Source organism: Tympanuchus pallidicinctus, unplaced genomic scaffold, assembly GCF_026119805.1.
Source record: "Tympanuchus pallidicinctus isolate F22 unplaced genomic scaffold, pur_lepc_1.0 scaffold6, whole genome shotgun sequence".
Lineage (NCBI taxonomy): Eukaryota > Metazoa > Chordata > Aves > Galliformes > Phasianidae > Tympanuchus > Tympanuchus pallidicinctus.
The window spans coordinates 7,026,584-7,050,627 of NW_026294780.1; the positions used below are offsets into that span (position 1 = coordinate 7,026,584).

A 24,044-nucleotide genomic window follows, 5' to 3' on the forward strand; every position below is an offset into this window, starting at 1 on the left:
TTTGATTGTAAGTTCTCAGAAGAGTCCACCTGCATAAATATTCTGGTAAGGATTTACCAAGAATCGCTGCAAGCTATGGCTCCAATTTACAATTTATGGTGGAAAATGAAATTCATACTACACTCCTCAGGAGTATAACAGTGACTCGATCAGAAAGAAGCAACCCAAGGCATGACAGGTAGGTGAGAACACCTCTCTTCATGAATTTGATGTTGTACAAACATTTATCTGGCTATCTGATACGGCGGCATTAAGGCAGCACTTGGAGGAGTTCTGGGGCTTGAGTCACGTGGAGCATGGAAGTTGCTCAGTGCAAAAGGATGAATGAACCCCAGAGTGCTGTTTTGGAACTAGAATGGTACAACTGAAGTCTGAACAGGAAGCTAATAAGCTTTAAAGCTGATTAACATGGAGTTTTTTTGTGCTTCTTGTTGCTGTTGTGTAATAAACAATCGTATAACATGTGCTTCTGCTAAGGCAAAGCGACAAAGTTTCCAGAAGGAAATGGTGGCAGACTGTTCTCTGCACCCACAGGGAGAAATAAAAAGACTTAAAGCAAGAAATGATTCTAACTGATGGCAGAGAGCACTTTTATCAGCAGGCATCCTGGCTGCTGGGGGCATTCCTGACTTCTGAGAAAACAGGGCAAAAATTACTGAGTTAATGATGTGCTTTTTGCTCTCACTTTCATTTATAGTACAGCTCTGGTAAACTGTACTCAAATCGTGGTAAAGACAAAATGACCAGAATTTTTAAATGGTGTGAACTTATTACAGAGTATTCCGGAACAAACTCCATTTGGAAGCCTGCTCCAGAACCACACTTCCAGCTGCCAGGCTAAAGTGATTCACTCCTCACGTACAAATCCCTGTTCTGCTGCCAAAGCTGTCCATGGCATGACTACCTCTCCGCCTCTCTGCTATTCATTCTGCTGCACGCTGCTGTCCTCCTTCCATCTTTCCTTTCAGGCTAAACGGAATGAACAGCTCTGTCTTCTCCAAGGTAGAGGGCTTCTACTGCACTTGATATTTCTCTGTATCTACTAAAAGTCTGAATTAATTCACCCTGAGCATGGGTAATTAAGACACTGCCATCATACATGTGCCTTTTTCATGAGAACACAGAGGTTTGAGAGCATTCACTGAAGGTAAGACCAATGCAGATGTTTTCTGGTGTAAAATAAAGACACGTAAACATACAAAAACCACTTTTACTAGCACATGCTAACAGTTTTTTTGCAAAGATTTGGCCAACTGAGAGTAGTAACAGTAAAAACCAAACACGTGCATTGCTTACATGGAAGTCATTCCCCCAGCCCAAACTTCTCCCACAGCGCCACAGTGACACAATGACCTCACAGAGCCATCTCTGAGAGCAGTTGGATGTGCGTGCGACACCACCACATCCCAACCCTGGTTTTAAAGAAGATGCACTCCACTGAATTAAGTTCCCCAAAGAGAATCAAACCTCGAGCCCAACAGGAAAAGACTCAGCCTAAATACAGTTAAAGTTTGTCAAAGTTAGACAGTTAGAAACAGGGAGAAAAACTTGGCGGCATCGGGGAAAGCCCTGATTGCTGTTCACTAACACCAAGAAACAGCGTGCAGGTCATCAGCAGGGCACAACAGCTTGGTGATGGAAGCCACACTTGCCTGGTGCCAAAGACAGCATCACTGGCAGGCAGTACCTCAAGTCCCATGCTTGCAGAAACCACCACTTCAATGCCTTTGGGTCTACAGAGCTCTGTTCCTCACCAAAATGTTATCCAATTGCATGACTGTAATAAACCCAGGAGTTCTGCACTGGTTTTCATAATCTGGCTTACTGAAAGCTGCAGTAGTGATGTGTGAAGAGAATTTCATGTAGAAACTCAGAACTTTTCACCATATTCAGTGAGCGGGGACAGCACCAAGCAGAGCAATGCAACACCACAGCTCTTCCATAAGTGACTTTGCCACCATTCTCCACGACCGCTCCAGCATTCCTCGGTGGATTCTGCATCAGCGAGAGCTTTGTGCAGGCAAATAGAAACCGAAGAAATAAACACCTCAGTGCAACGAAAACATTTCCATGATATCTAAAGTATGTGAGCACACAGCGTGGGGATCTGCAAGTGAAGTGTCAGCACGTGTAAGTAACACAAGGAGCTGTGTGTTTCTTCACTCTGCGCTTTCACTGCTTCTCACAAGCGTGTCACTGCAGTTGTTGCCCAGCAGTTTAAGTACAGATATAAGATGGGAACAGAACAATTAGCAATTCCAGCATGGAAATACCTCGCTTAGAGCAAAGCACTTTACATACGATTAGAAGACTCAAGTTTCTACCTCCCTTAAGGCAAATGCACCATGATCAAAAAATAAACCAGTAAAAAGTAAAAAGTAAAACCAGATGACAGAAATAATGGTGTAAGCATTTGTCGGTTTTGTTCCCAGTTCCAACTACGACTTAACAGATTAAACCTGTTAATTCATTACATGGAACGTGACACAAGCATAGACTGTTCCCAAATCTCAGTCTAAACTACTAAAGCTCTGCAGCCCAGCACCAACTGATTCCCAGCCTGCCAAGTTCAGCTCAGCTGCAGCATGCTTACCGGTCCCCTGCGTTCTAGAAGATGCCCAGCACAGCAGCAGAGCTCATTAACCACGCCACAGAAGAGCAGCCACTGCCAAAATGCAGCTTAACCCTGGCTGTCCTGCACCCAACACCCAGCAGGCTGGGTGCCCTTCCAGAGAGCTCTTCCCACAAAGCTCCAGCACCCACCCCCAACCCCACACATTTCTTCTGTCCTTTCAGGCACAGACCGATGCTGTTGTTTGACACTGCAATGTTTTTCCTACAAGGTTCAGGTTACCAGGCCAACAAGGACGTGCTGTAAACATCCATCACAATGCTTTAGGAGCAAAGTAGGTGGTGAGCCTCAGCTGTTCTCCTGGGATGGTGGCACTGCAGCAGGTCCTGCCCGGGCTGAAGTGCTGCAGTCACAACATCTGCCATTGAGCAATTGCTGTCTAACCCTTGGTGCTCTTGCACATCCTGCACTCTCACTGCTACTTCTTCATTTTTCAGTTTTGTTTGTTCCCCGCTGATCTTTTTACAGGGCCTTCTAATAAACTCTCATGCCCTGAACACAAAACAGAAATTGCACTTGCTGTATTTTTATACACTTTGCAGAACAGATCCCTTCTCATGGTACACACACACACACAAAAAGACAAGAACTAGATCGGGTCTTAGGAGAACAGCTTGGGGTGAGAAAAAAACTGAATGAACCACTAACAAAGAGAACAGGAAACTTCTGTGGAGAAAAAATAAATCTTGATACAGAAAACACATCTGTCTAGTGTGGGAACTGTTTCAGAAAACAGACTAGTTTACAATTAGTGGATTTTATCAGCAATAAGCATGAATTTTGGTTGGACAACAACACTTCTCACAACAAACCAGTAAAAGTGAACCTGAGGTTGTGTTTCCCACAGCTCCTTGTGTCACACCACTGCATCCTGAGCTGGCACGATGAGGTTCTCTGCCAAGTGAAGTGAGTGCTTAACAGCTGCACCGTACAGTTCCTAGGCTGCAACTTGCTGAACGCAGACCAGCACAAATAGCATGCTCCTGATTGCATCTGTGTCAATGCTAATGGCACTGCTCTTGGGTGGGAAGGCCAAGGAAGAAAAAGAGCTACAGTAAATTACAGTTGGCCCTAACACACTGACATGTTTTACAGCGCAACACCCAAAGCATGAAAAACTACAATGCAATGCAAACGTGTCTTGTAAGATAACGTGATTTCTGCCTTTGTTTCCAGCACTCTATATAAACACAGCTTTGTTCTGAGCCTGGATTATCCTCCATCTGAAGCTCATGTTCTCACTTTGTGCTCGAGGATTCTATGTCAGCATCTCCACAGCCTTATGTACTCCCAAGGTACCATTTAGCTGCTGTCAGATCAGAACAGACGCAAGAGCAGTTCCTAAAAAGTTACAGTGAGTGCCCACAAATCTTCAACCTTCTGTCCCCAATTAAGCAATGGAAAAAAAGAGACTTGCATGCACACACATGCACACCCTCCTCATACGAACCCCAGAACATCTACAGGAAAACAACATCTGGAAACCCAAAATGAAACTTAAGGATGTGTTGCTTTTTTTTTTTTTTTTTTTTTTTTAATAAATACAGACTTTTAGTTGGGGACTTCTTTTGCCAGGATGGATTGCTCAGCCTTGTGTGGCAGCGTTTGCTCTGTCCACATGCAAGAGCTACAGCTGAGAGGATGTTATCGCTGGGAGGGGATGTGAGCATGGGAGCTCTGTGCAGCTCATTGTCTCAGCCAGGAAGCTGGGATAGAAAGGCATTCTCTCAGCTGATTGAGAAAACAAAATGGAAATGTCAAGCATTCACCTCCCAGATAATGTCACTTCTAAAGGAATCTGCAAAAAGCACGTTCGCCACTGGTATCACACCTATCAGTTTCTTAGAACACTTCTCTTTAAAAAAGGATTACAGTCTAGTTTAGAAAAGTGCAGACTTTCTGGAACAGATGTCCTCAAGACACAGAAGCAGACAAATGCTCATGTTGCTCCTCCCAGTGCTCGGAGGGCACAGCTGCAGGTGGGAGCTGAGGGAGGTACGGGCAGTGCCTGTAGGGTAATCAGACCATAGGCAGAGCGGCTCCTGCCAGGCATGGGCAGCCAAATCCCACAGGGAGTTCCACAAATACTTTCTTCACGTGTTGTAACAGTGTGTAACCAGATGTGTTTTATGCTCTGGAAAGGGCGATGCTCTTGCATGAGTTTTCTGAGTGTTTGCTCAAAGTCTTTATCAATTTAATACAAGTTTTAAGAACTTACAACTCTTGGCACGTCAGTTTCATGTCCAGTAGGCCTTGGAGCTCGAAGCCGTCCAGTGAGGACCTCTCCTACCAAACACCTCAGAACTCTCAGAAGCGCATCCCTGCTGCCCCCTCAAAGCTTGGCGGCCGTCCCCAACGCTCCTTCAGAGCAGACGCTCAGATCTTGCCGCCCGACGGCCACGCCACACACGGCCTCCTCGCCCCTCGCTGGCTGCCGGAGGATCTCCATCCATCCTCTACCGCCGCTCCCCGGCGCTGAGCGGGTACGCGAGCAGGCTCATGGCCTCGCCGCACGCCGCCTCCACCTGCCGCACCTGCTGGCGGCTGAGGCGCTCCCTCCAGGCGTGCACGGCCTCCCGCGCGTCGCGGGCGGAGATGAGGAAGGGCCGCTCGGAGGAGTAGGCAGCGCCGCGGGTCATGTTGACCACGAAGGCCTCCATGGCGGGAGGCACGGGCAGGCCGGCGAAGCGCAGCAGGCGGCGCAGCTGCGCGCGGGGTTCCCGCACCAGGTCTTCGTAGCGCAGCTGCGTGTAGCGGCGGCGCAGCGCGGCGGGGTTGCGGCGGGCCAGCAGCAGGTCGCGGAGCCACGCCTGGCAGATCACCTCCAGCGCTCCGCCGAGGAAGAACTCGGCGCGGTGCTGCGCGGGTGCCCGCCCGGCGCCCAGCAGCCCCAGGCCGGGCGGGAGCGGAGGCTGCTGCGGGCGGGGCGGCCCGCGGGGCTCGGAGCGGTGCCGGCTGCGCAGCACCTGGATGCTCTCGCGGAGCAGCGCTTGCTTGGCCTTCAGGCGCGAGTTGTGGACGGCGCGCGGGTCGCGGAAAAGCTGCACCACGCGCAGGTTGAGGCCGGGCTCCCGCAGCAGCGGCAGCAGCGCGCCCAGCTCCAGCAGCCGCACGTCCTTGATGACCACCACCGGGTACTTGCGGCACTCGGCCTCCAGCTCGCGCAGCGCCCGCGGCGGGCAGCGCTGCTCGCAGGCAGCGCCGTCCACCAGGCCGATCTCGCGGCGCGGCCGCGGCGCGGCGGGGCAGAGCGGCGCCGAGCAGATCACCTTGTTGGTCCGCCAGCCGAAGATGCCGGCCGTGGTCAGGTTGGCGGCGGGCGGCGCGGCGCCCAGCGGGTCGCGAGGGGCGGGGGGGGCGGCGTAGAGGCGCAGCACGGAGAAGTCGCAGCGGAAGAGAGCGCGCAGCATGTCGCGCAGGGCGCCCTGCAGACTGAGCGCGTCGCCGGGGTACAGCGCCTGCCACAGGTGCCACATGGGCTCGTAGAGGTAGAAGACGTCGGGGTGCTGGTTGAACAGCTCCCCCAGGAAGGACGAGCCCGTGCGCCAGGTGGCGTGCAGGTAGATGTGCCGCTTGCCCGCCCCGCTGCCGTTCCCCGCCGCCGCCGCCTCCTCGTCGTCGTCGTCTTCGTCGCCGGGCGGCGGCGGGCGCTGCTCCCAGCCCCACTCGCTCAGCGCCTCCTCCAGGCTGGGGCAGCGCCGCAGCAGCGGCTCCTCGTCCGCCCGCGCCCGCCGGGCTCCGTAGTCCAGCACGTAGGGCACCAGCAGCAGCAGCAGCAGCGTGTAGAGCGCCAGCAGCAGCGCCAAGCGGCGGTGCTCCCCCCGCCAGCACCACCGCCGACGGCCCTTCATGGCGGGGGGGAGCGGCCCGAGAGCGAGCGGCTACCGCCGCGCCGGCTCTCGGCGAAGGAGGCGAACGCTCGGCGGCGGGGGTGTGGGCTCGGGGCGGCCCTCCCGCCGGGAGCACGCCCACGGGCACGCCGGCCACGGCCGCCGCCTCACGGCGCCGCGCGGAACCGCCGCACCTGCCCCCGCCGACCCGCCTGAGGCTCTGCCCCGACCTCGGGACTGTGCCGAGCCGCGGGGTGCCTCCTCGCCGCCTCCTCGCCGCCTCTTCGCTGCCCCAACGTTCGTCCGGCGGGAGGAGCGCTGCGGCGCTCTCCTCAGCACGGGGGGAGTGTCGGCAGGAGCTGAGGAGGCGGGCTGGGTTCTGCGGGCTCTGTTAGCTGTCCAGAGAGAGCGCGCCGCAGCGATGGGAAGAGTGCGAATGCCTATTTAGAGGCGGGACAGGGTGAGAGGCGGCTTTTCCAGTCTGCTGTGGGTCTCAGAAGTTTCAGCCGCGTTTTTGTTTCGGTGCTCGCGGCGGCTGAGCGCGGACGTCTGTGCCTGAAGTGGGCACCGCCGCGGCACGTCCGGACCTCCTGGTGTCCCCTCGTACCCATGTCTGGTTAACTACCCGGGGACACGGTGCTACCTCCTCAGGCTTAGGATGTCACCTCTTTTAGGCTGCTAAGAACAGATTAAATACATCTCTTCATTCGAGATGGAAGTCAATGAGATGTTGACTTCGTGGGAACCTGCTGCATGCAGCTGGGGGTCAGAGCAGATGATCTGCAGAGGTCCTTTCCAACCCCTGCAGTTCTGTGATTCAAGTGCTTTAATTCCAACACTCGGCATCAAAATGTGCAGCACACCTGCAGGTGCTCACAGGTGGATCCCAATCCCGTGTTCCTGGTTAAGGTGAGCATCTGGCAGGAAAGTAACATCCCTGTCCTGCCAACTGCGTGGCAGTGGATGGTGTCCCAGAAAAAGAACAAGATTTAAGCAAGGCACACAGTGAAATTCAGCCACAATAACACAGCTCTCACATACATGATGTTTTCACCTCCAGAGCAGTCTCTGCATTGTGTGTTCACCTGTGGTGAGGCACACGGCATAGCATTAATCACCAACGTCACACATAGCTGTGTGGAAATGACACCTTACCTATAGATATTCACAGAATCACAGAATCACAGAATCACAGAATCACCCGGGTTGGAAGGGACCTCAAGGATCATGTAGTTCCAACCCCCCTGCCTAGCAGGGCCACCAAACGTACACATTCAGATCAGGTTGCCCAGGACCCCGTCCAACCTGGCCTTGAACACGTCCAAGGACGGGGCATCCACAACCTCCCTGGGCAGCCCATTCCAGGGCCTAACCACTCTCCCTGTAAAGAACTTCCCCCTAACATCCAACCTAAATCTTCCTTCCCTCAACTTGGATCCATTTCCCCTAGTCCTGCTGTTGTCAGCCCTTTTGAAGAGTTTACTCCCCTCCTGGGTGTAGGTTCCCTTCAGGTATTGATAGGCTGCAATGAGGTCACCCCGCAGCCTTATCTTCTCCAGGCTGAAATGTTCTAAGAATGTTCTAAGAATGCTCTGTGTACAGTGAAAGTGTATAGATACAGAGCTTATAACTGCTGTGCATTTGTCTGCCTGCATGTGTAGGTATAATATATGTATTTGAGAATCACAGAATCATAGTTGAAAGGACCTGGGTTGAAAAGGACCACAATGATCATCTAGTTTAACCCCTCTGCTATGTACAGGGTCGCCAACCACCAGACCAGGCTGCCCAGAGCCACATCCAGCCTGGCCTTGAATGCCTCCAGGCATGGGGCATCCACAGCCTCCTTGGGCAACCTGTTCCAGTGCCTCCAGAGGTCACCACCCTCTCTGTGAAAAACTTCCTCCTAATATCTAACCTAAACCTCCCATGTCTTAGTTTAAAACCATTCCCCTTGTCCTATCACTATCCATACTTGTAAACAGCCATTCCCACTCCTTTCAAGTGCTGGAAGGCCACAGTGAGGTCTCCTCAAAGCCTTATCTTCTCCAAGCTAAACAAACCCAGTTCCCTCAACCTTTCTTCATAGGAGAGGTGCTTCAGCTTTCTGATCATCTTGGTGGCCTTCCTTATTTCAGATTTATTGGGTTACATAAGAGGGATACAAAGTGATGCGGAAGAAAAGTCGTCTGTCTGCCCTACCCAGGTGGGGAGCCAGCCACCTGCCTGCTAACACTCTCCTCTGCTAAGTAAGTGTTAAAGACTTGGCTTCCCACAGTTTATAGTGTGCTGAGTGAGGAGATGGAGCCAAACAAGACTCCTGGGTTCCAGAGCAGAATAATGTACAAAAATCTGAAAGGAAATTCTGCCCCAACATATATTTCCCTATTTAGGTTCACTGTGGCTTTGGGCTTTTTAAACAGCAAGCTAAATCAGTCTAAGCATCATCTCCTGCTGTGTTACAGCCAGAATTTCATTTAGAATTTCTTAAGTACAGGAGGATGACAGAATAAAAGCACTTTTGTCAATACTAGGCCATGGACTTGCTGAAAAACCTTGACCTACGCAAAGAATGTGCTCATCTAGTATTTCAAGGAGCTCTAGCACATTTGACTTGTGTGGCATGGTAATAATTTTGGAGGATTTATGAAATTACCAAGATGCAGATGAAAATGGAAAAATGTAGCTACTGAAGTTGCCCTTTGTAGGACATGTAGGAGTAAGATGGCCTGCCAGATCTATGAAAGACCATAGAAATAAAAATACACATGCATTGCACTGAACTTTCAGACAATGGACTACAAACGTCTGTGACAACTGTTCTGGAAAACAGAAGGCACAAATCACTTTACCACAGACTACGTTTTCACTAATATAAAAACATAGGAAGTTCTTGAAAGACTATCAAACCAAAAAAAGAATCACAATGAATGCTTTGTCCTGTGCCTTCATAGAGGGGTTCCTGTGTTGAAGCAGGATCATCCTGAAAATGGTCACTTCAGTTCTTTTAGGTTTGAGCCTTTTTGGAGTGGAGAGAGAGCAGGAATCCCACCACAATTAGCATCATAGAGTATTGTTGGAAGGGATACTTAAGGATCATCAAGTCCAACTCCTTTCCCCACACAAGGCCACCCAAAAATCAGACTATCTGTCTGAGCACTGCCCAGATGCTTCTTGAACTCCAGCTTGGCGCAGTGACCACTGCCCCAGAAAGACTGTTCCAGTACCTGACCACTCTCTGGTGAAGAAACTTAGGATTCTAAAAGAGCTTGAGAACCTCAGAGAGCTGGGAGGAGGTCAGCCCAGGCTTGTCTTGGCTTTCAGTTTGACTTGAATTTGTTCTGTCTTCAACACTAATAGTGGTGATAAGGGGGATGATCTTCCCCAATAACCTTTTTTTTCCTATGATTCATACAGACACTATTTAAATAGATGATCTTCATTTCCTTCCAAGAGCGTGATAACTCAGTGTGTGAGAAAGGCAGACAGATTCTTTGTTCATACATGAAGCAGCTTGGCTGGCATCTGACTTCTGCCACTTCTTGGTGATAATTCTTTGCTTCATGCTATTTTACAAAGAAAAAGAGGGACAGAGTAGATGTGTTCTGCCTAGTTTAGTGTAGCAGTATTTCCATTCTGGTTTCCAAGTTTGTCACTGAAAGCGCTGTCTGTTTTTAACCTGATGTAGCATTGGCTTCCTGTGTATTATCTCTCTAACTTGATTTTTGCTCTTCCGTCTCCCACAGCTCTTCAACTGACAAGAAAGCCTGTAAATGTTGGAACACAGCACTTCAGCCCCAGAATCATTTTTATCTTCTCAGCAGAGGTTTTAAAATAGAACTAGTTGCCTCTGTATCTGTTCATTTTTTGGATCATGCATGCTCTTGTCATTTTGAAAGAGCACTTTGTGATTAAAAATAGCTTGATTATCTGATAAAATTAAATGTGCTTTGCAAGAGGAGCATTGGCCTCACACATCCTGGCTGCTAATGAGCACTATGCTTGCAAACATTGTCACTTACAGACTTTAGCCAAAAGGAAGCCCGTAGTTAATGACAGCTTTCAAAGCTTAAGGAAGCCAACAAGCTAGGACAATGTTTTTGTGTAACTTCTTTTTACTTTTTTGAAGGTTCTTTGTCATCAGGAGTTTCAACATGTGAGGCACTACATGCTTTGCATACAAGACCAGTCCTAATGGGTCATGGTTAGGAAGGAGTGCAATGAGAGTAGCAGGATGCCTGGTGGCATGAGAGCCAGGTGGATCAGCACGGGGGTTTGCTGCAGTGGAATTTCCCTGAAGCAGAATAGAGGCAGAGTCTGCAGGAGGCCTGAAATACTGCAGGGTGTTGGGGAGACTAGGTGGAGAACTAGAGGAGATGCTGAAAGTGGAAAGTGAGAGAAAAGGAGTAGCAGAAAGGTGAAGAGACTGTAGCAAAGGGCTACGGTACTGGCTGAGAACTGGTAGAGTCATAAAGAAAGTTTTAAAAAAGAAAATAATTATTCATTTTCTGACATCAGTGATCTTGTGAGCTCCTCTTCCTGTAAGAAAGGAAGGAAGATTATGTCCTCACTGAAAGTGATGGAAGATGCTATTAGAAAACAGAACAAGAAAATGCAGGAGGTGGAAGGCAAAGCAAAGCAAGATGTGTATTGGTGGAGGTTCAACAGGAAGGTCAAAGGAGAAATCTGTTATTTCTTACAGTAGAAATTCAGGAAAACCAGTTAAGTAGAAATGAAAAAAGAATGAGCACGTATTCTGTGCTCAAACTCAATGCTAATACAGCTTGAGTATTTCCATGAATGAGTCTAATTTGAGGTACTTAAGGTTCTTCATAGCAGAGCATGATGCCCTATTATCCCATTAACAGCAACAGAGTAACCTTGCAGCCCAGCATCTGCTGCATGCATAGCCAGCAGCTCCTGAAAGCCTCTCCGTGCCCCACAGTTTGCAGTATCTGCTCAACAAGAGTTATTCTAGCAGGAACATGTTTAGGGTCTCACCTCAGCACTAACATGGATTTGATACCATGACTGATAATGGCAGAAACCACAAATCTTTTTCTGTTTTCTCTCAATGTTGCAGACATGCTGTTGCTGAATTAGAGATGCTGATGAAGAATAACAGCAAGCTTTTGCAACTCAAGTTAAACCATTGTGTCTGTATAATTAGGGAAACTAATCTTTTACAGTTCAGTCAAGCAAAAAATTGAGACTATTTTTAACAGGGGATTTTTTTTTTCCAAAAATTCCTCTGACAGCTATTGCTACAAAATACGTGTAGGTCTTCTGTGCTTTGTAACTCAACACTTTCATGGACAGTATACAATATATCAGGCATTTGATAGCCACGCTTTGTGTAGTCAGAATTGAAGAGGCAGTAAGAAGTAAAACTTGCAGTATGTATCAGCACCTTGGCAGAAAACACAGAGGAGGACAACATGCTTACTGTAATTTGCCGTGAAGGATGGACTTCTTAAATTTGCCCAAGGCAGTTCTTTGTGTGCAAACTTCAATTGTCAGGCTCTATGCTGCTTTAGTTCTGTAGACAGTTTAATGCAATTTCAGGCTGTACAAAACACTGAGAATTGTCTTAACAGATTTTACTAAAGCATTAGTACAGGTGTCATCTGCTCTTTTGCTCTCGCATTATCTTCACTCATACCATACCTATCGGAAAAATGAAGAGCAAACCCACAAACTCAACTCATTGAACAACTGGGTGAGCAGAAGAAAACCACAAAGTAAAAGGTCATTATATAATTACAGGATATAGTAGTTGGTTGACAGATGAGGTGCAACTAATGTTCCAGCTGAACAACGATGACAGAAAAGTTGCATATAGTTGCAGAGTTCCTGTGCAAATTAATGAGATCTGTTCAGCTCAAATAAAATCACCTATATTCAGGCTGGTCTCAGTGTAATCTCTGCAATGCTCCTCATGTTCTTCACTCAGGATAAATTCCTGCCCATTGCGCTTTTGGGTTGTCTAAAGAAACGTTCTGGGAAAACCTGATCTCTGCAGCTTCTGGAACTATCCTCTACCCAGGCAGGCTTCCTGCATCATGCATTAGCTGCTGGGCTTGGTTATATGCAGAAAAGTGTGTAGGCATTAATGGCAGTAGGATCGGATGGGTCAAATCCAGCTGCTCCAGTTTGCTGTCCATGACAATCATTAGCCAAGCAGATACTAAAATGTTCCCCATGCCTCCGTTCTGAATTCAAGAAACTTTGTCGTTCCTTCACTCTCTTTAGCCCTCTCGCCTACAGACATTGCTTATCCTCCTGGTGAAGATGCAGTCCCCAGCCCCAGGAAAGAGCCCTGTTCCACCAAAAGCAGCTTTTCCACATCTGTTTTGATACTGGGGTGAAATGGAAGGAAGCCCCTGTTTTACATCTTGTTTTGACAAATTGCCATGCTTTGTGGTTTTACTGTTCGTTTGCGTGTTGTTTTGTTCTTTTTTATATTTCCCCTTCAATCTGCTAAGAAATACCTCCTGAAAACAAAGTAAGACCACTGCTAAGCCTGAAAAGTTAATAAAATTATCAAATATTTTAAGTATTTGAAATCATTGCCACAGCAGCATCCATCTGCATTCTTATATGCTGCTCAGGCAGGATGCCTTTGATCTGGATGTGTCCTACAGATGGCCCTGGGCTAGGCTGAAGCGGGGCCCTGGGCAGGAGGGCAGGCAGGCACAGGGAGGTCTGTGGGTGCTCTCAGGGTATGGAACTTGGTAAATGACGTTTTTCTGTGCTATTGGCTTTCATTTCTGCCACCAGGCACTTTGAGGGATATGCTGGATACCCATTCACATCTGAGCTGACTCACTGCTCTATGGCTTAGGCTCTCCCACCTGTGCTTGCTAATAACTGCAAAAAGAACAGAAATGCCCAGTGCATTACTGTCAGGGTTAGTATACAGTTGATGAATGTGTATATTCACATGGGTGTATCTTCTCTTAGCATCCTTGGTGTAAAAACAGTTCTCACTGCCAATCATCACAGGCATTGCTCTGAGCCATGCCTGGCACTTTGGGAAACTTTAGTTTCCATGCCTTTCTTGACCTATTTTGTTTGTCACTTTTCTTTCAAGACTTTTTTTTTTTAACTTCCCTAATTTACAGCCTCAATTCTCTCCACCCAGGAGTACTCTGGGTTTTGATGTATCTCACCTTACGGCACTGACAAAAAGGTCTATTGTAGGGCACTGTAAACCAAGGCTTTTCAGTCATTTAGCTTTACTGCCTTCCACAGGGTCCATATGATGGCTAGGGAACATGATATTTACTCTGCAAGGAAGTCAAATGGATTAGTTTGTTTAAATGTTCTGCCTGGGGTCTAAGATGTCCTGTATCTATTTACTTGGTTAATTTATCTTTATCCTGTGGGAGACCTGAAAAAAATGGAATCTCTCTTTAAATAGCTCCTGAAAAAAACAATTAATTAAAATTATCTGTGTTTGTCTTAGGAAACCTGTTTTCCATCCAATGTGACCCAAATAAGAGCTCCCTGTGACCTGAGTGCCAACCTTGCGTTTTGCAGGACTGAGGCATTTTGCTGCCTTGACCACAGTTTCTTCTCCATGATATGCTAAAGCATAAAGCATGTAACATCTTTCCTGATTTCATTAGTGATGCCTCCATCTGTCTCATGATGAAAGTAACTGGCATCAACACCAAGCTACATGGCTTTGTTGTCTTTCTGTCCTTCAGCCTTTCTGTACTCATGTAACACGTCACCTGTTGAGAGAAATGTGAATTATTACATATTTCTGATACAGAAAACTGTACGTAGAGGCTGTCGTACACTAAAATTAAGTCATGAAAAGATGGCACCAAAGCTATGCTGCATCTTAAAATAAAAGCTAAGTTGCAATAAAAACAATTAAAATTCAAATGAAATTGAAGCCAGGTCTTATATCTTTTCCTTTATTATTTTTATGCTATCCCCAGTGCAGTAAATTCAATACAAAAACCAACCAGTTAATTCCAAGATTAGCATTCTTTATATAAACTCTAAACATGACTTTGAGTTTGATCAAGAAACCTAGGCTAGGACTGGAGAATTCTAGTGAGTAAATACGAGATGCAGCTGAACAGAAAAGCAGAACTATTCTTTTTTTTTTTGCACCAGAAGCACAGGCTCAATTACAGAACTCCCTTCAGTTTTTGCTGTGAGGGGTTTTTGCTATGATGACAGGATATTCATGTTATTCTCATATTACTGCCACAGTGCCTTTATAATACAAACACCAAAATCATTTCAGTAGCAATCTTTGCAGCCCTTAATTAAACAAGAGCACTTGACAGTCTCAGATCTGTAGTTGATTTTAGATGTACAAAAAGCATAGGGGCTGCCTTTATGAAATGGTTTACAGTGATGTTAAATCTGGGGGAATTTTTCTCACCTTCACTTGTGGCGTTAGTGTCACCCTTCTATTTTTTTCACAGTTCTACAATTTTCAACTCAACAAAGCCACTTCACATGGCTGGGACCTCCCTGCAGCTTTGGCCAGATATTCTCTGATGTTCTCTGCTGATGTTCTGTGAGCTTCTGGTGGCCCATGCTGCAGCCTGCTCAGTGTCTCAGCAGCTGCAAGTAATGTGCCACCACCATGTTGCAGTGCTCATTAGCCCACCCTGGTTGGGCAGCTGGCGTGTGCTAATTGCCACTGGGATTTTGTACCAAGGACACAGTCTGACTTGGCTCCTAGGCCCACATGGGTGTTTCAGGGCGTGACACTGAAATAAATTAAACTTTCTAAATTAAAATACAGCTGCTCCTTCAAAAAATCCCTTCTGCTGGCAACTTTCTAATTTGTTCTGACACTTGGGTAGAAAATGCCTGAATCACAGACTCACAGGATGGCAAAGCCTGGCAGAGCCCTCAGGGCCCACCTGCAGCAGGGCCATCCAGAGCAGGGTGCCCAGAACTACCCATGAGCAAAAGAGACATTAAGGCCAAGTTGGAAAGGGCCCTGGGCAACCTGACCTGGCGCCTCATTTAGTGGTTGGCAACCCTTCCTCTGGAAGAGGGTTGGAACGCGATGGTCTTTTAGGTCTCTTCCAACCCACACCATTCTGTTGTTCTACTGTTCTGTCATCCACACCCTTCTCCTGAGATTTCCAAGGGCTCAGCCCCATGCAGCTCCTGGCACCGGCCCTAGTGATGTGGCAGCCATATGTATGGCATGCTCCTGTCCTCTTCTTCCTCATCACTCAGCTGAATAGCGTTGCAATTTTCTACAATGACAGTCATCAAAGAATAAAGAGAAACGCACAGTCCTAGCTTGTACCGTGTCTTGGTTCTTCAAGCATTTGGAAGGTGTTCACTGATGTGGAAACGTGAACTGCACACCACAGACCTTATCTGTACCCAGTCCCAGTCCTACATGGGATTGCATGGTGCCTGCAGATATGGATAATGGGAGCTCGCACCACCTACAGCTCAGAACCGTATCGTGGTTCTGCAGGCAGTTGGAAGGTGCCAATAGTCACAGACAACTGGAGCTGCTCCCTACCCACTGGCTCTCTATCAGAGCAGTCTGCAAAACACCTTGAACAGCAGTGTTTTATTTTCTGTGTGTTTAAAAATATGTGAATAAGCCAGCACGTTTTTTTGTTTGGCAGATATGTCCCTGTATTTCTGTGAGCTGCTATTAGGAAATGCAAATGGAGCTAGTGATGTGCTGGTTACTTAGGTGCTGAAGATTACGTGGTGATATTCCTGACCTCTGAGTATGATCTCAATGTGTGACTGATACTCTCAGCCATCAGTGCTATATCAGTACATGCAAAACACAAAATACTCTTCCCTCTCTGCTTCAGCTGAAGTGAAATGTGCTCCCACCACACCAGGAAAATTAGGCACAATTGGATTGGGCTTTCTGTTAACCTGATCAAGGTACTTATATTTTATGTGCAGTGGTGTACTCATACAGTTATGAAGCCTTTTCAAAAGGCTTGATTTAAGAAAACAAATGTAGGGAGTGCCAGCTTTGTAAGTGTTCCAGTACAGAGCACTAATTCAAAGGATAACCTACAGTCACATTCTGGGCAGTGTGTTGTTACAGGGAAGGCATTCAAATAGGATTCAGGACATCTGGATGCCATTCCTCTTGTACTGAAGTACTTCATGGCCAGGGACAGGTTATTTTCCTGGCCTTATTTCTCAGTGTTCATATTGATCTTCACCCCGAACACTGTTGTAATAAATATAATCAGCACAGTCAGATATACCTCTTCAGAAGAATTGAAAAGGACACGTGTCACTGCTTCATTATAAAGACACACACAACACTCAGGTCTTAGGCTAAATTGGAAATGCTGTGCTCCTCTGGCCACACCATCTGCTGAGACCTAAGGGCAGACCTTGGCTGGTGCAGCATCCAGAGACGCAGCAATCTGCAGCACAGGGGAATAGAGGCGTCCCTGCAGCAGACAGATTAAGCTTCTTTTTTTCTCATTCTAATCTGTTAATCATGCACAGAGTTTAAGTACAGCTCAAGGCACACCAGACATTGAATGATTTAATTTTGCACTATTTATTGAACTGGATTTAACTTGAAGATATGTTGTTATCCGCTGCTCAGCAGTTCTTCAAAAAAAATAGAAGTCCATAATGAGATTGCTGCCATGAATCAGTGATTGTGTGTTCAAAATGGGTCACGGGGCAACAGGGCTGGTCTGTACAGCTCCTGCCATTGCTGCTGATCTGCAACAGTCATGCAGGGTAACCTCTGCAGAACTCACTGCAGTGTCAAAGGCAGGGGATCACCATTCAGGCACCTAACAACACTTTTTTTTTTTTTTAAATAAGCAATGGGGGTCTGTAGCCCAAAGCCACTTCACCCAGCACAGAAAGAGAGAATAATAATAAATCCTTGCTTGGAAGTAAGGGGTTGCAGTGGTAAATCTGAGCTCAACCAAGAGGATGGGAGACAGCAGCTCTGTGGGTCTGGAGGGGTGTGCATAAGGGTTCCTGGGGAGAAGGGGTCAGGCCTCACATTCATCTGAAAAGGGCTGGAATGCCAAGAATGTGTGAATGTGATGTGGCACCTGCAAGCCATGGAATTGCTGACAGCAGCACAGCAAATCCCAGAGGGAGAGAAATCACTAAACATGGATAGAGGGGTGCTTCTGGACGAGGTGGAAAACCAGCCACTACTACAAAGCTGTGCTTGTTCAGTGGCAGATATTCTGCAGGCATTGCAGCACACGACAGTGTGTTTCACCATCACTGGTGTTCCTCCCTGCATCCTTGCTGATGCTGTGTGCAGCACTGTGTGTTTCTAAATCTTCCTCCTGGTTCGGAGCTGCCTGTTGCCCATGCAGTCCCACCTGCTGCAGCCCCTCAGCTCACCTCGCACCTCGGACGTGGAAGAGCTGACAGGCCATGTCGGCTGCCTGCTCACACCAGCTCTATTTCTTTGGGATGTAAACATGAGGAAATACTTATGTGAGGAACAAAGAAATCAAACATGCTTAACCTTAAATGTTCGAGCAAACAGCACTGTTTCATTTTTTCACTCCTTTGCCTCATAGGCTGGCTTGCTTCATTTAGTACAGTGGAAGATTCACGCGTCACCTTCTGTGAGCTTCTGATCTAAAAATGCATAGCGTACTGGAGAATCAGATTCCTCAAGAGCTGAAGACATCAAAAAGCAATGGAAAGGTTAAATATACAATTGTCAGTGCCAACTGAATGCATTCATCTCTCACTATCCATTCCTGAGGTAGATGTGTGCTTTCAATAATCATCAGAATTATGTTTTGTTTTCCCTTCTACTCCTTCTCTCCTCAATTTCCTCTCAGCCACATTCCTGGCCTCATTACAAAATTTGCTCAGATAGCAAAATATTATTTTTTGGGAAATGGATTAGAAAAGAATGCTAACCACACTAGAGATAAAACCCATGTTGTGGAGACGAATGCATACCTCACAGCCCAGAGAGGGATACAGCTCTTGAGTGTGGTATGTAAATTTGCTGGGGGTGAGGGAGTTAGAGAAACAAATTCTGTACTCTCTCTTAACTCCTGAACATTTTCCTCATGTTTACTGATAAAATTTTTTCAGCTGAAAGTGCTGAAAAGGCAAAGGGTGGCAACCCCACCCAAGGCAAGGTGTTGGAACTAGATGATCCTTAAGGTGCCTTCCAAACCAAGCCATTCTTGACTTTGATTCTATGAACTGTTCTTCCATCCTTGCACTCTGCTATGTATAAACCCTCCTTCTTCAGCTGTAGACCCTTCAGAGGGAAAGCTCCCAGTCACTCTGGTTTGAGCTGTGAAGTTGTGATCATGTCCCTTCTCGTGATGCAGTATTCTTTTATTCTGATGGGATGCCTCCAGCTTTGCTTCTGTCCTCTCTCACTTCTCATTACTCAGAAGTGATGCTCACGGCACCAATTACTTGAGCAAATTAATCTGCACAGCCATTAGCCAAAGGATGCTATGGATGCTATGCCATGAATGCTGCCGTGGACGCCCTTCTATCCAGGTTGCTTGCTTGTACTTAGTGCTGTTTTGGAAAAGTATGGATTACATTCTAAGGTATTGTGGTTTTTTTGGTTATTTTTTTCTTTTTATGACAACCGTAGCTCAAGGCAATTCTAAACCTAAAAAATTTTCACAGAATCACAGAATTGTAGGGGTTGGAAGGGACCTCTAGAGATCATCAAGACCAACCCCCATGCCAAAGCAGGTTCCCTACACCAGGTCACACAGGTAGGAGTCCAGGCAAGACTTGAATATCTCCAGAGAAGGAGACTTTTGAAAAACAAATTGTGTGATGATTACAAAGGGAGTTTCTTTCCCTCTGTTGTGCAAGCAATCTGTGTGGCAGCTACGGGCTGCATTTGACAGCAGTCACAGAGGAGCACTTTTCCTCCACACCTCCATAATTCTTCACACCCTCCCAGCCCACTATAATCTCTGACTCATAAACAGCACTGAGATGACGATCGAGATAATCTATTTTCAGTAATTAATGGGAGAATGAGACTTTCTGGCAAACAAGGTGACATTTCCATTGCTTGTTGCTACTCTGGCCATCACAACCTTCTCAAAAATTGGCCAATTTAGTCGCAGGCCTCCATCCTTCCCTTTTCCTATGTAGCTCATCCCCAGGCGTTTTGCATTCCTCATCAGATCTGACAACAGTTCAGTGTCTATTGCTCTGTCTACACAAGGATAATAAAACAATTTCTTAGTAACTGGATAACTCTCATCATGTAAAATCTTTCTTCAGCTCAAAAAGGGCTGCAGGTTCATGCCTATCCATTCTTTAAAGTGGCAGACAGCACAAAGATCCTCATATCAATAAAATCAGTCCCTTCAGTAAGTTTTCCTTTCCTGGCAATCTGTTAAGGAGCATATGCACATACAATTTTGTCAAAACTTGCATTTTTTACTTAGATGAGTAAATGGAGCAGTAGTATCACTGACCCTTCATAATTGTCCTGTTACCATTTCAAATGTGCAAAAGACTGGACTTGCAACTGGTGTGGGTACAGGCCTTGGGGATAGCTGCCTTTGTCTGCTCCAGTTTTACATGTAGACACTTTTGCCTGGGCTTCACAGCATCTCAGGATGATGGAAGCTGTAAGAGACCTCTGGACGTCCATTCCTCACTTCTCTGAGTTGGTTTTATTCATCCATTTTGAAAGCATATACAGCTGAGCTGATCACCCCGTCCACCCTTTACAGTCAAAAGAGAGAAATTGGCAATATCAAGGTGGTGTTTGTTTTATCTAGTTCAAATATCAGCTTTCAAATAGGATGACTCATGCCCAGAAACATCTGCTGTTCTCCATTTGCTTCAAGGAGAACCCAAGGTGACTAATGCTGAAGCTGATGTCCGCACAGGAAGCATCTAATCTGAGCACGTTTAGCCCACTGTCTGTTCATTGCATTTGTTTTTTAAAAAGTCCTGGAATGGTTCTACGCATTCTTTGTGTTCTTCCTACTTGCTGTGGAACTTTAAAATTTCACCCACAAAAATTGGGTTGAATCTGAATAGTCCTTTACTATGAATTTAGAATACAAATGGAATTAGTTCATGTAAGTATTTTAAAATCTCTTTTGAGGGATGATGGCAGACCTTCTTCCATGCATCTTCAGATCCAATGTTCACTTACTAGGAATCCTTAAAGAATCAAAAGGTCATCAAATTATAGAATTATAGAATGACATAATGGCTTGGATTGGAAGGGACTTTAAAGATCATCCAGTTCCAAACCTGACATGAGCAGGGTTGCCAACTAAATCAATCAGGTACTGTGTATTGCCCATATACAAGTCAAGGAAAACAAGTCCAGCTGACACCAAGAAAGCTCTTGGTAGGCAAGGAAGAAAGATCTTATCACCTGTCCAGTATGCCATTTCCTACTTATTTTCCAGTGAGCCTTCAATCATTCACTTGCCTCTTCCAGCTAAGACATTTTTTCCTAAGTGCAAAGGAACGGAGTCCAGTTCTTCTACTTCTTTCGGTACCCTTCAACTCAGAGCAATCTGTTTCTATTTGTATTTCCTTGAAAAAACCTGTTTTACTAAATACACCTAGACATAGTTTGTGCACTTCACTATTTTCTAAGAGCCTTTTCTAAGTGTCTGTTTTCTTTTTACCAAATATCTTTCTGCATATCTTCTATGCACACAAGGAAGTACCTGTATTTTTGACTCACACTGAGTTGATGGCCATAGACTGAAAGATGCAGGATGCTCCTCTTGCTTCCAGAAAGACTCTCTCTGACTCCCCTGCACACAGAAAGCAGGGGTGAGATGAGAGATGGACATCTCAGCCTGCTCATTAGTGAGCTAAGCTCCTGCTGGTTTATGTGGAAACTCGCCTTAAGGAAGGAGAATCACTCCTCAGCCTTTTTCCTGTTATCCTAGTATAAGCATTGCTGTCTTGAACACCATAGTAGTTTGGGTATTTTGTTAAAACTTCAAGTGACCAGGTGACCCTTTTGTGATGAGAACTTCTCCAAGTTTCTAGTAACCTGAAAAAAGTTACTTCTGCCTTCAAATGTGAAATCATCTCATTTCTTGATGTTTGGCATTTTTATTTAGGTTTCACAGTTCTTGGAAGCTGCCTCAGTGCATTGCCTTTTGCTTCATCAACAGTTTCATGGCATTGCTGATTGATTTCGTAGCTCTTTGTTCCGGTTTTTCACTTTCTGCCTCTTCTCTCTCTTTTTTTGGTTGTTTCACGTTTTATTTAGCCAGGATTAGGCTGGTTTCTGTCCTACTTTGATTTGTTTAGAAGGCAGCTTTTCCTCTCTTTTCACAGTTCCTGCTTTACTACTTTCTTCTAGAAAAGAGAAGGACAATTTAAGCATAATTTGCTTTAATACAAATTAATACAAAGGTGCAATTTTAGTGGACTTTTGTTCTGTTCCTCAGCCCCTTAGACAGGCTACCTTGAGCTACTGCCAGCAAATGCTGAAAGTATTTTCCAGACAAGATGACATTTGCCAGATGACCAGATGAAAAGTAAAATGAATTAAGAAACTAGGAAGTAGATTCGGAAAACAAATAAAAAGCAAACAAGCAGCAACAAACTTTACTGGCTGTCTGTCACTGGCCTGATTCCCAAAGTCCTCTCCGGGTTTTGTTCAGCTGGGAGCTGATGGGACACGTCTGCAGCTTGTTGGAGCACAGAGCTGGTTCCCTTGACGAGCTGTATGCCCTGGCACTATCCCCTGGTGCTAGAAACTTGTTTACAGCAAAGCTCTTCTCATGAATTTCTCTAGGTGCTGCCAACTGCTGAATATAAATGCACTTTTGGAGACATCCGGTATGCTCTGGCCATGACACTTCCTTTAAATAGGGCATTAATTTATGGCTCCTCAGTTTGTGAAGCGTGGTCTGAGCCAGAATTAGCTTTTGATCTGCTGTGGCACTTCTGAGATGTCAGACAGGGCCACGTGGCCTGTGTTCTGTTATTGACCAATTGTCAATAGGCAGTTCACTCGCCTAGTGCAAATCTATCCCTTTTGACAAATAGGGTAATTAAGAGCTAGATTTATGATGCTCCAAGCATATAAATTTTCTGTAGTGCAGACCTCAACAGCTACTTATTTGACAACCATTTCAGTGCTATCAAGAAATACAGCTTCAGATGAAGACTAAATATGGTGAGTTGGGGATCATCCTGATTACTGCTTTCAGGATCCATGTTTCCTGACTGATGACAAATTTGAAGGGGACTGCAAGAATCTGGGGGGGAATACGTGAAATGCTCTTCTTTAAAAGGGTTGGATTCTCATCTCAGTGTCATAAAGAAAAAGTGAGACCACTGAAAGCAATGAAAATATGCAGGTGTTCCAGGCTCAGAAGGAATGTCGTACTTACACGACTAGGCAGGACAGGATTGACTTGCCTTAATATCAATATATTAGTTGCACTACTATACTATAGTATATACTATATACTTGACCATTAGAACAAACTGCAATATGCTCTGGAGGCCACAACCTTTCTACAGCTTTTCTACTGCTAAGGGCAGCAAAAAAGGTGGTTCAGAATTGTTAAGATCCATCCCAACAAATGGTGGCAAAGCCCTTCCCTGAAAGCCTTCAGAACTAAACATGCGCTTCCCCAAAGCCCTTCACTTTCAGAACTCCTCCACCTAGGAGTGTGATAAGACCATGTATGGCTGAAAGAATTCTTATTATATAAAAATAATCACAGTCAGGAAGTAACACAGAAAATAACAGGAAAAATAGACAGCAACTTTGACAGAAGCTTATCCACCTCCCTCTCTGTGATTTCCAGATGGCATCCAAATAACCACTTGTTATGAAAGTCATGTTGATGGTGTCCTAAATGTGTCTGTCAACATCTTCCTGCTATCCTTGATGCTGATGTGTGCTTGTCCTAGTTAGAATTCTTGGTGCTGTAAAATGATTCTTCTCTGAGGATTTCCTGTATGTACTTTGGAATAAATCTATCAGTTTTCCATGCCCCCACACCCAAGAAGTACAATGTCAGCATCAAAACCATGTATTTCTGGGACATTCTTAATTTATGAAGGTTATTTATTGTTTAGATACTCACTGCTCGTTGCCTATACAGATCAGTAACATTATTTTCTTTCAGTAATACTGTCTTTATACGTATATTCAGACATTTTTGAATGCACGTAGCAATATAGTTTGACATTTTATTGAAGAACAGACACGATTTCCATATTTCTAACAGATCAAAGCACTCACAGTAATTAAATTATCCAAAGAAATTCGAGCACTCACTATGGCTACCTTCTTTCTGGCTAGTCTTGCAGAAATAATACCGCAGTTAGGTCATGTGCACCACACTTCAACATTAGGAAGGCCGTCAGTGGCACATGCTGGCGGCTCTATACCTTCCAGCCATTTCTCATCATCTATTTAGCAGCTCTGCAGAGCTCAGGATATTTTTTCTGCCTTTGTGTTCATAAGGTTTGTTTTGGTGTTCTTCTTTCTTCTACAGCTTCCTGTTAAGCTGCTTTACTACTGCTCTTATGTGCTCCCCATTTCATGAGAGTTTCTCTCATGCTTTCCGAAGTGACTGGCTTTTTGCAGTTGCACTGGGTTCTCA

General features: G+C 45.9%; 1 protein-coding gene across 1 annotated transcript; it reads right to left on the reverse strand.

Moving 5' to 3' along the window:
* Nucleotides 1-1,196: 1,196 nt before the first annotated feature.
* Nucleotides 1,197-6,600, reverse strand: CHST7 (carbohydrate sulfotransferase 7). Its single transcript, XM_052664836.1, has one exon. It carries the CDS (start codon nucleotides 6,481-6,483, stop codon nucleotides 5,089-5,091), a length of 1,395 nt encoding a protein of 464 aa, XP_052520796.1. The 5' UTR covers nucleotides 6,484-6,600; the 3' UTR covers nucleotides 1,197-5,088.
* Between the last annotated feature and the right edge of the window lie 17,444 nt (nucleotides 6,601-24,044).

Coding starts and splice junctions, on each gene's coding strand:
- CHST7 (XM_052664836.1), bottom strand. CDS start 6,483: ATGAAGGGCCGTCGGCGGTGGTGCTGGCGGGGGGAGCACCGCCGCTTG.